This window comes from Euprymna scolopes, chromosome 1 (assembly GCF_053919585.1).
Source record: "Euprymna scolopes isolate OS-2025 chromosome 1, ASM5391958v1, whole genome shotgun sequence".
NCBI classification, from domain to species: domain Eukaryota; kingdom Metazoa; phylum Mollusca; class Cephalopoda; order Sepiida; family Sepiolidae; genus Euprymna; species Euprymna scolopes.
This window is the reverse complement of record NC_136482.1, coordinates 94,452,223-94,464,722: the sequence shown is the minus strand read 5'-3', so window position 1 is coordinate 94,464,722 and position 12,500 is coordinate 94,452,223. Positions and strand designations below refer to the sequence as shown.

At 32.1% G+C, this 12,500-nt stretch overlaps 2 protein-coding genes across 2 annotated transcripts in view; one reads left to right on the top strand and one right to left on the bottom strand.

Moving 5' to 3' along the window:
* The window catches only part of LOC145249753 (sushi, von Willebrand factor type A, EGF and pentraxin domain-containing protein 1-like), a 352,081-nt gene extending 342,784 nt beyond the window's left edge, over positions 1-9,297 (top strand). Inside the window, exons 30-31 of the mRNA XM_080111697.1 lie at positions 2,762-2,865; positions 8,594-9,297. Coding sequence (XP_079967823.1) covers positions 2,762-2,865; positions 8,594-9,198 — 709 coding nt within the window. The 3' untranslated portion in view covers positions 9,199-9,297. The remainder of the gene's footprint in view (positions 1-2,761; positions 2,866-8,593) is intronic.
* A 1,607-nt stretch (positions 9,298-10,904) lies between these two features.
* The window catches only part of LOC145251218 (uncharacterized), a 144,983-nt gene continuing 143,387 nt past the window's right edge, over positions 10,905-12,500 (bottom strand). The window contains exon 10 of the mRNA XM_080111713.1: positions 10,905-10,957. Coding sequence (XP_079967839.1) covers positions 10,920-10,957 — 38 coding nt within the window. The 3' untranslated portion in view covers positions 10,905-10,919. The remainder of the gene's footprint in view (positions 10,958-12,500) is intronic.

The window sequence follows — 12,500 nt, the reverse complement described above, 5'->3', positions numbered from 1 at the left end:
GATTGCGTGGGAGCTCAGTAATTGTGTATGAATATATGACCTCTTTATGGATGCAATCATTATTGAGTGGGCAAAGATGTTTATTATTACAATTACAGTTAGTTTTGGGTTTAATTGGGAAAGGGATTTTGGGGGATGATTTAATTTTATTGTTATTAGATGTTAAGATTCTTTGTGCTGAATTAGGCATTGTTGAATAAGAAATCCTGATTGAGTTTTTATTGAAAATAGAACAATATCTGTGTGGGTATTTGAAAGAGTTTTTTTTTTATATATGAAGTTAAAAATGTGTCGGTCAGTAGAAACATCTTGAAATAAATGAAAAACATAGAATAAACAGACAAACTGTTTTAAAAGACGCTTAGATGCAAAAAATCGAATTTTATTTTCTTTCTATTTTTTAAGTGTTCAACTTTATTAAAAAAGAAAATTCTGTTTATTCTCTCTCTCTCTCTCTCTCTCTCTCTCTCTCTCTCTCTCTCTATATATATATATATATATATATATATATATATATATATATATATATATATATATATATATATATATAAACAACTTTCTCAGAAATGAGTGAAGAAAAATCTTACGGTTCATTTTTACAGAAAAATAACATAGACATAAAAGGAATAGGGAAGGACAGAAGAAAAAGAAGAGAAAGAAAAAATAGCAGAAAAAGGGGAGAGGAGACTAAGGAAAAAAAGAAATATAGGATAAAATCTTATATGTTGACATGGATGACACAGACATCTCTTACTGGTTGGCAGCAGTTATTTTAGAAAAAATAAGCACATATAAATTTTTATTATTCATTTATTAAGAAGATAATACGAAATGTACATCAGCAGAAAGAGGAACGATATGTATTGAATATTTCTATAGCCATTTATTTGAGTACTATGCAGTACGCATATCCCAGAATGCCTATTTAGTGTTGTCTCATGAGATCATGAAGAGTTACGGGCCTTTTTAACAAAATACTTCTTAATCCATTGGGCACAACAAAGAGATATTGTAATTCCAGTTAGAATTCTAAGTACTTCATCAAATGAATACTGATTATTCATATTATTTGGATTATTCGGACTACTGTTTTAATCTTGAAGGTTATTTGCACAATGTTTCAGTCGATACAACCTCCGACCTTCTTCAGGTGCATCTTGTCAAACTCGGGAATCTGCATGGAATTTCGAACGGAAACTTCCATTTAATCCACAGGAATAGCATGTTCTCGTTCTGTCAGCCATGACCGGCTAAAAGTCCTAAGCAATTCACAATCGTGTTTTTTAGTGCAGTTCGCACTGAGTATTGAACATCCAACCTCCAGAAGAGTGTAACTTATAGTTGAATTTTACTATGAATTCTATCCACTATGCCATGGGTCCTTGCAAACTAAAAATGATACTGATTATGACTTTCATGAGTTAACTTTCATGTGGTTGCACATCAATTTTTCAATCAATCAAAATTTGAGGTATTTTTATTCTGATGTTTATTTTTAATTTAAAAAAAAAATACAAATAACATTTTCCATAAATGCCTCTGACCTATCCAACTAGCAGCAAAATCTCTCTCCTTCATTGAGAAGATCCTAGATGCCAGGAGATTTCTTTACTGCAATACTTTGCTTTTGGAATTCCCCCCCCCCCATGCTTCCTATTTCCTCAACAGTACCAACATGCAAAAAATTAAATGTTATCTGAACAAACATCTTTCTTCGATGTCGGACAGTTAACTTTTTTTGTTGGTCATCATTACTGGCACACATAAACTGATGAGAAGCAAGACAGTTAGTGAATAGATGAACAGTGAAGTTGAAATTATGAAAATCTCACCACGGGAATTAATTTGATCCTCCTGTTTGAGTCTGTTCTGCATTATGCTTACCGAAGCTTTTTTTTTTTTTAAATAAATTTATTATTATTTCCTTGATTCTGAACTTTTTGTACTGAGATGATTTCTCTCAAATCTAGAAATCTTTCACAAGATTTATAAGCATCGTACGTAATAAAAGATGGCCACTTATAATTTGAACGTAATCTTAATGTATATATCTATGAAAGCGAGAATGTGTGTGTGAGAGAGGACACTTCTCAGCCTATATACTTAACAAATTTTTTATCTACAGACTTGAAATTTGGTATACAGGGTATTCAGACACATGGAAAACTTTTTAATCGGTTTTCATCTGGAAGAAATGGCTGCTAATGAGGTCAAAATTGAAAAATTTGATATATGGGAGGGGAGGTCATCGGATTTTTATTTGTTTGTAAACTGTTTCATGAAAGCGTATGCGTGAATCGTTTACATGACACATTCCTTATGTTAAGAATAAGTAGGTTTGAAAACATATTTTAAAGATCACGTCAAGTTAGCCTGATGGTTCTCGTACTTGTCTTTAAGTTTTGGTTTTAAACTCAGCTCAAGTATTTTATTTTATACTTACAAAAAGTTTTAGAAAAAACATAATACTCGCATGTACATGTCTCAGTTTCTGTATTAATTAAAATATAATATTTATGCATATTTTACGACCGGACAATGCCGGGCGGCCTGCTAGTCTTAATAAAAAAAATAAAAGTAAATCAAACATTTTGATGGCTGATTTATTCCAAGTTTGTGGATCAGTTTTTCTTTGCTTCTATTATTCGTTGTCTTTAATTTTGTTTAATTTCTGATTTCATTTCAGACAAATATTCTCATCTGAAAAAATTGGCTCAATTTTCTTTCCTTTCTTTTTTTCTTTTCTTTTTTTATTTTACAGACCTGTCTCTCGTGATTTGAACAACTGGAATCAGATGCAGACCAGCAACCCAGCCTACAGTCCAAATACAAGACGCAGGCCTCCACCCCCTATTCCAATGGAAGGTAAACCTAAGTAGTTAGAACATGAACATGTTAGCTGAAAGGTTTAGTTGGTCAAATGGGTGGTTTATTTTTGTGTTTATTTATTTATTTATTTATTTATTTATTAACTAAATTTACCTTGTTTGATGGCTAAAATGAGTGACAATATTTTATGTGGGTGTTAAAATAATGTTAGAAACGGGATTTTTCACATGGACAATAGATTAAGTAACAAATAAAAAAATCCCATTAAAAGTTAAAATTAGAATTCAAGCTGTGTGTTCAGGATGTTGCATCATAAATGGGATGTCTCCAGTGGCACGTAGGGGATAAGCTGATAAAATCTTTCTCTGATTTCTTTCAAATATAAGTTGTTCAGATGAAACTTGAATTGTATTTAAACCTTATTTGAAAATTATTTAACTTGAACCTGGAGGTGTGCAAAAGTAACTAACACTTTTACATAATACTTTTAACATGCAGATACAGAGAACTTGTTTCGACGTAATATACTATACTCTAATATAGTATACTATACTCTAATATAATATACAGTATTAAATAATATATATCATAGGTCACTAGCTTTTCTCACTTGAGTAGAGTGAAGAAAAGAGTCACTAACCTAACAGAGTCTTTATTGTCTTCCAAGTTCCAGTCCTCATCACATTGTCATAATGTTGCATTTCTATGGTTGTTTAACAAGTACTTCCACAGAATGTGCTCCAATGAAGTTACTGCATTTGTGTCTCATAAGCAAAAATATCTTTAACCCACTCGACTAGAAGCAAAATCTCACCCCTTCACTCCCAAGGTCTCTAGATGGTAGAAAATTTTATTTACTCTAATTGCTTGGTTTTGAAATTTCCTCAATGCCCACTTTTCCCCCGATAGTACCAACATGCAGAAATTTAAATGTAATGTGAACGATCATCTTGCTGCTTAATTTACCATTTAGGTTTCCCCCTTATCAATCATATGCTATTACAGTAGCTTCTCGTGTCTCAGTGTTTGAAGTGAATTTATTTATTTATTTTTTTTTTAATTATATCAATCAAAGTATGTATTTATAATTACTTTAAAAAGATTACCTTTTCCTTGCGAAGAAGTAATACATGATGAAAACGAAAACATTGTGTACAGTGTTCAGGTATTCAGTTGCATTACAACGCATCAAAAGTGGACACGCATGTGTATGAAAAAGGGGATATCAGGTGTAGTTTCAGTAAATTTTAGGAAGTATAACAATTTATTAAAAATACAGTGTCTTTTCTTTTTTTTTTTTTATCCCAAAGAAGGAACACTGCCACCAAGACGTATTTGGTGTAAAGGCAGTGTGTAGGGAGTTGAGCAGCGAAATGTCTGTTCATATTACATTTAAATTTATGCATATTAATACAATTAGGGAAACAGGAGACAGTGAGCAAATTCCAAAGTCTAACATTCCATGATAAAAAAAACTATTAGGGTAGAAGGCTTTCTGGCATCTAGGACCCTCTACGGTGAAGTGGTGGGATTTTGCTGTTTGTCAGGTTCTTCTTCTTCTTGTGTCGTAAGTGGGTTGCCATTACCTTCCCCAGCGATGACATCTGACTTGCTTCTTTGCACCTATCTATTGTCCTTAGATCATCTGCATAGCTGCAGTCGAATAATCTAACTCTTAATACCATAGAACTGTTGGTCTGCTAGAGGGTCATCCTCCTCCATGCCCATCCAACATCCTGCTGCCGACATCATCAGAGTTACCTTCTCCTATATGCATGTCTTAACAAATACTAATGGTGCACTCTCCTAATGAATTAATGCGCCTCCAGATACCAACCTTGAAATTATTTATGACTCAGCGCCGTACACACAGTGCTTAGCCTTCCCAAATGGTTACCCATCTGTTACTGGCCAGGCTCATTGTTGCTTAACTTCGATGGTCTGGTGGCAACCACTGTGTCAACGTGATAGTCAGGATTATTTACGAGTTCGTCAGAACACATTCCATTAAAATACTTGTAAGACAGGCACAGGGATGCAACATTCCAGTGATGAGACAGGGGTTGGAGCTTAGTTGATAGTGTGGGATCTATTAATTAGAGACTCTTTTTTGGACCTTGTCAGAGTGAGAAACTAATGATAGATGCACCAGCACAGATATGGCAACAATGCTCCATGCATCGGCGAATTATGGCTTTGTAGAGATACTGATGCAGGGAGTATATTCTATGCTTCAGCAATTCTTACTGTGACAAAAATGTTTACGATTATACATGTTTGGAAAAATATTATATAAATATGTCTCTTTCAATAACATTTGCAAATTAATTTGTATTATTGCAACAGCCGTTTACCATTGATTTTTTACTGGTAGCAACCATTGGTTTTCACTAGAATTTGGATGGCAATAAGCCTCCCCAAGATCCCAGTCCTCTTAACACTCATCCAGTGGAGGTCTGGTTAGTGCTTTCCCACCTCAGTCTTTCCATCCTCCCTGACCCTCCTCAATTATTTGATGCGGCGTCAGTTTATGCCGACACTACATTTTTTTAGGGAAGAGGGTAACTTACAATTATATAGTTTTCATGATTCTATGTGGGGTTTCTTTGTGTTTTACATTTTTACATCTTTATCAGTTTCTATATGTCCGGTACATGTGCATAAGTCTCCACATTCAAGGGTTTTCCTTAATATTTCAGCCATTTTTATTGTTATCTGTTGTATCTTCTCAGCCATCCCTATGATTCCAATCTCTCCGATTCTTTTCTTAAAGAATCGGCATTGTTCCTAGTGTTCATACTATTATTGTTGTTCTCTTGACTTTCTTCATCTTCCATATCCCTTTGAGCTCTCTAGCTAGTTTCACGTATTTGCTCCACTTCTGTCTCCTTAATATTAATTTTGAAGTCTGCTGAAACAGTGAAATCTACAATCTGGTAGGACTTTTCCTTCTTGTCAACTATTATGACATCCAGCCTTCTTGCTTGAATGGATTTATCTATTTGTATATCCATATCCTATAGAATTTTGTGATTTTCCTTTTCAAGTACTGTTACCGGTTTGTTCTTGGACCATTTATCAATGTGTTCAATATGCAGTTGTCCGCATAATTCTCAGTGTACTGCCATTCCCACTTGAGCATGCCAATTCTTATATTCTTTTTGAGTTAGTTTGCCGCATTCTCTCATTATGTGGTTTATTGTTTTGTCTCTTTGTTCACAGAGTATGCATTTACTGTTTTCTTGTGTCTTAACGATCCTTGTTTTGATATGGTTTGTTCTCATAGTGTTAACTTGTGCAACTGTTATTAGGGATTCAGTTTCTCTGTTTAGGTTTCCTTTTTGTAGCCATGTCCAAGTGTTTTCATTAGTTTCATCTTTTATCATCCTTATTAATCATTCATTATCTTCCTATATTTCTTTTCTCATCTTATCCCTTGCCTTTATTTTTTTCTATCTTGTTTGATTTTTCAGTGTCTTTTGCTGCGATAATTATTCTTTCAGTATTCTGCATTATATATTTTTCTAATTCTTTTTCATGTCATTTGCACAATTTTCTATACAAACCAGTCCTCTTCCTCCATCTTTCCTTTTCACAGAGAATCGGTCAGTATCATCCTTGGAGTTTAATGAATTGTGCATAGTCATGAGTTTCCTGGTCTTCTAATCAAGTTGCCTCAGTTCTTTTTTGGTCCAACCTATAAACGGTCCGGAGTATCTTACTAGTCATACTGACTATGTGTTTATACCTTTTATTAGGTTTCTACTATATAGTTTTGTTTCAAGAAGTTTTCTTGTACTTCTGAGGCATTCCTTTACAATTTTCTGTTTTATTTCTGTTGCTTTGATAATGTCTGCTTCAAGAACTCTTAGATATGTGTAGCTGTAATGCCCTCATCTGTTTGGTTTGGTAGTTCAATGCCTTCCAGTTTTCCCCCTCTCATGATCAGCAGTGTGCACTTTTCCATACTCAATTCCATTCAGATATCCTGGCTGAAGATTCTGGTTATATTTATTTGAATCTCTTGTTCCTTCTTGTTTTTTTTTCAATAGTTTCTGGTCGTCCATATACATTAGATGGTTCATTCTTTCATCTGCATTAGTGAATTTTTATCCAGCTTGACACTTTTTGGGTATATTATTATTATTATTATTATTATTATTATTACATGTAATAACATTGTATTTAATGGAGAGGCAGCTGGAAACTCAATTGATATTCTTGCTGCTCCAGTCAAAGAATTTTGGAAATATTTTCTGGAAATTTCTTTAGTAAATCCTAGAAAATGTGACAGAAACAGCCACAATGGCTGAGTTATTCAATGCATTTAACCGTTGGTTGTTTTTTATCAAAAGCCCTAACAAATTTGAGTCAAGAATCCACCAAACCATCTGTTGAAAAAGTTGATAAGAAAACTTATTGGTGGTGTTGCTATTTATTAGATTACGGGAGTTATGAAAATGCTAGTCCAGCCAGGGTGTTTTTCCTTGACACCAAAGCCAACAGAGTTTAGGCCATTGTTGAGATATTGCTTTGTTATTGGCTAAGGTATTGCTTTGGTCCTGTACAGTTCTAGTAAATCCACTCTCCCAAGTTTTATCTTGTTCTTTTGAAAAGAGGTTAGTTCATTGTTAATCATCTAAGATGCTCCTAACAGGGCTATTTATTTTTTTGCAGGCCAAAGGGCCTTTAGCGTGCTGGCTCTTCAAATCCCACTATCCGACCCTTGTGTCACATCATTCCGCTGTGTAAAAGGGATAAATATTGGAGTTATGAGAATGCTATTGCCTTTTAGAGGTCTTTTCAACAAAACTGCTTCTCTGTAAACTACAGGTCATGTAAGCAGCTCAACAAAAGCTGATCACAAACGATGGTGACAATAAATAAAGACAGAGATACATATTTGATTCTTAGAAAATTAATTAGCCACTAAAACAATATCAGTGGGGAGGGGGTAATACAAAAGATACAGAAATTACATCAGCTTTTCTGCTCTCCTTAAAATAAAACCATAAAGGCTTGAAGATCTAACCCATGATTATGCACCACTGGTTAGAAACATACCATAGTGATTTGAAGTGCTATGTAGAACGTTTATGGAGAATAGAATTAGCTGTGTTTTTTTCTCAAAGCTTAACAGAATCTAGGTCATTTTTGAAATGGGTTTTTTCTTTGCTGATATGACTGAGGTTGGTTTTTGTCCTTTGGTGTTCTAGGAGGTCCACCCTCCCAGATTTTTGCCTCCCGACATTTGAGTGGCGTAAGTTTATTGCTTAATGCACCCTGATCAGGGAATGAAAACGGGGCTGCCTAGGCAATTTTTAAAAGGTCAAAGTGCCCCTCCTTTAGGGACATTGGCTTGAGTCTTCTTTGCTTTCTGGTCTTGTGTCACATCTTCCTACGGTGGGAAGGAAGTTAGTACTGAGTGCATGGGTATCAACGTGTACCGAAAAACGATGACATGGATCAAGAATTATCCTCCTCAGACATCAGAGAGCGACAATCAGCTATAAGGAAACTGATTTCAGACACTGTCCTTTTCAACTAATTGTTGGGAATGACGTCATCATCAAAAAGATTACTACAAATGCTACTAATATCACGATCGGCTGTTTTTCTATTTGAAAAGACAAAAAGTAAACATTTGAAAATAGAAACTTCAAATCAACCTTCGATAAAAAATTTTTTTTTAAAACCGGAAGTTTAGGTTCTGTGTGTTGAAGTATTGCAATAAATGTTTGAAATATGTTCTTGTTTCTTGCAGAGAGTCCATACGCAGAACTGTCAGAAGTGGTACCATTCCAACCAGACAGTGGCAAAATCTCACCAAAGGAATCGAATCTGAACAACCAATTCAAAGTGGAAAATGCAGCCACATCAAAGACCATCGAAGAAGAGACTCCTGATTCTTTCTGTAAAATAAGTCCCTTAAGTAAAAACTGGTCCTGGTTCAATGATGATACCGATAAGAATAGCAAAGAAATGCCATTTAAATTATTCGACGGTGTCTTCAACAGGGCCTATGACACAGAGGAGTATATGGTTCCTTTTAGTGAGAGATCAGATACTACGACACCAGACGATAAAATTGAGGGTGAGTTTTCATACTACGAGTACCAGCCAGAATATTTACAGTTGAACGATTCTGGCTTAAAGCTCGATGAACTCACAGAACGCAAGTCGGTGTTACCAAAATTAGATGATGACGGACCTCCACCACCATCTCCACCACCTGCTTTGCCGCCCCCGCCCCCACATGAACTGCGGCCACCAGCACCTGTGCCTCGACCTAGGCCGAGATCACCTGCACAGAGTCGGATGCTGTCGCAAAGAGAGTTACCTCCCCTTCCCACACGAAAAAAACGGTGAGAATAACAAACTAGGGTAGACAAATCTGGATTGACTCAAAAAAAATTGTTTTTACATTTGAAACTGGTGAGTTGATGAGTATTTTACAAAAAACAAAAATATTTCAACATTCGGTGTTTCTTTTATAATCAAATCGCCATGAAAATAAAACAAAAAAAATATATTTTTTTAAAGGCCAAGTTTTGGGTTAGCATTCTAATAGTTATAAATTTTTAATGCATTTCATTAAGTAATTATTGTGTTTTCTTTTATTTTCTGGATTTTAATATGAAAACTCAAAAAGAAAATTTTTTTAATTTAAAAAGTATGGGAACCCAGAATATATAAATTCCTACATCAACATGTTAGCCGTTTGACTTAACATATTTATTGTATAAGAAAAAATATTAGTCCAGCGAATAAATAATTATTTTAAAATAATAAATTGTATTTTTAATGTGTAAGTCTCAAAATCTAACAAAAAATAAGAGCAAAAGATGTTATTTCCATTATTTAGGTATGGGTAAAAATTGCAGAAAAAAATGGAGGGACATAGTTTTGAAAGCCAGTTTATCATTTTTTTAAATTTTTTATTTGGTTTCTGACTACTTTTTTTTTATTGTATTTAAAAGATTAAAGACTAAAGTTAATTTCCAAAAGGAAAAAATATTTGTACACGTGAAAAAAGTTATAATGAAAAGTGTTTTCACAGCAACATTCGGAAGCTGACAAATTCAACTAAATTTTCAAGTTAAATAAATTCATTGTAAAAATCCTTCGAAAGATAAATATTAGTTTTCTAGGTTTATTTCAAAGATAATTAGTAAAGTAAAGTCCTAGAATATTGAATTAAATATATAAAAAAAAAACACTTTGCTTGTACAAAAAAATAATTTAATTAGACCCCAAATGTGAGAGATTCTGGCTTCACAGAATCACAACAAACGAAAAATCGTCCATGTGGATTGTATGGAAGCTCAAAATGTCAAAAAATCAAAAAGCTGTCTGAAAATGATGTCAGGTAGTTAAAGGGAGGTAGGGAGTGCAGTTTTTTCTCCCAGCTGTGCATCCATATATTCCTATCGTGAATGTTTGTAAAATGTTTACCATTTGTTAATTTAATTATTTTTTTATGTTCCTGCTTTTAAATTTTAAAAAAGAATTTCATTTTCAAGATTATATAAAAATTATGCAAAATATGTAATCTAAAAAGAAAAGTAGAAATATATTTTGCAATTTTAATTTTTTTGTGTGAAAATATTAGATAAACAAATTCTTAATTCAATCAGTAGTTCGAGGAATTAATTTTTCTTGGAGTTATATCGAATTCATTAATATGGACTTTAGGCGCATTTTTCATAATTTTCCTGAAAAAATTAGTTTTTCTTTTTTATTATAACAATTTACGATGCTTTATTTTCATAAAAAAAGCAAAAATAAATTAATTAATTCTTTTTACTACTGAAAACCATAACTTTAGTAAAGGTATTCTTTTTGTTTAAACAAAATAATACATTTCAACTAAGATTCAAATAAAAGTAATGAGTTCATTATATTTCGTGATCATTGTTTGATAAATACTGAAAAGTTAATTAAAATCGGTTAATTTCCTGATTTTTTGCGAATTTTCAAGTAAAGAGAGAGCTCAAAATGTTTATACATTTTGAGTGTTGGCATTCATTTTGCACATACCTACTGTTATTCATATTTTATGCTTTTGTTCAGTGTAGATATTGAAGATGTCACTTTTTCTTTTTATTTATGCATAAACAAAATCCCACTGCAAAAAAAAAAAAAAAATTTGTTTACTTATTTCACAAGATAATATTGAATGATTTTTTACAGTTCGATAATTAAATCTTTAAATAATCTATTTGTAAAACAACTTTCTATAAATACAACTTCATTTTTCGAAGATTTAAAAACACAATCAATAAACAACTGCTATAAACAGCTTCGTAATGTATGCACAAGATGATGACGTCACTGATTCTATGGTGAGAATTGGAGGTCTCTAGTGCTTACAATTTTGATGTTTAAGTTCACAAATCAGTTAACGAATAAGTTAATGAATCCCTTGAATATCAAAATATCGGGTGTTCTGTGCTGTCATAGTTCATTACATCTGTAATTGCATCATGTGAGAAGCAATATTTATGGTGAAATTATTTGTTACCGAAATGTACAGCTATTCTAAAAGTTTTTAACTATTATCGGTTATTAACCAACCCCAAATTGACCCATTTAAAAAAAAAGATAAAGAGACTTTTCTTTTTCATATTTAATATAATAATAAAATATAATTGTAAAATAAAAAAAATTTTTTTTTTTAAAAACATCCATCATTCAAATCATTAACATCTGAAAAAATAGAATTGCTTTTAGCAGAAAATTATTCATGATTGGACCATTTTTTATCTGGAATGAAAAGGTAATGACAAATATACAAAGGTATTTTTAAAATCGATCTATTTTTGAATTTTTTTTTTCTGGTTTGTTAAATACGTAAACGCAAGCAATCCCATACAATATATTTTTCTGTGCATTCTGATGAATCTGTATTTCTACATTACTTTGCATATATGAAAACAAGTGTATATATATATATATATATATATATATATATATATATATATATATATATATATATATATATATATATAATGAAGCGTTTGTGTGTGCTGTTGAATACGACAGATCAGCCATTTTTAACTTATTAATACATTAAAAAATTAACCAGTGCAGTGTTTATTTTGTGATTGAGGTAAATTCAAAAGTGATTTTATTATCTCTTAAGTTATTGAGTAGAAAGTAGTTTATTGCTAGAATTAATGTTTAAAAGACAAAAAAAAAAGGTCAAGCAAAAACATTAATTGATGAATACATCCCTGTCATATAACCTGTATTAACATATATATCCAAACTTGGCAAAAATAAAGGAGGAATATATGAATGATTTCTTTTACATATGAATGTATTAAATTATTTATTCTAGTTTATTTATTTTAATCATTATTTGTAGTAAAAAAAATATAAAAATTAGTTGCCAGAAAAGGATGTTTTTAATTAACATTATTGTTTTAAGTTAAATACAAGTAAAATAATTTTCTCTTATGAAAGTAAAATCAATCAATTTCATCAACTATTCAATATTTTTAAATACAGAAATCTCAAAATGGATGTATTATCAATTTTTTAAAACTTTATCTGATCTGACTAGAGAATCTTAACAGAACAAAAAGATTCAAGTCTGCACTACATATTCAATTCAAATCTGAAAGAATCTGAAAGAAACATTTCTAACTAGTGAGACTTGGTTTATT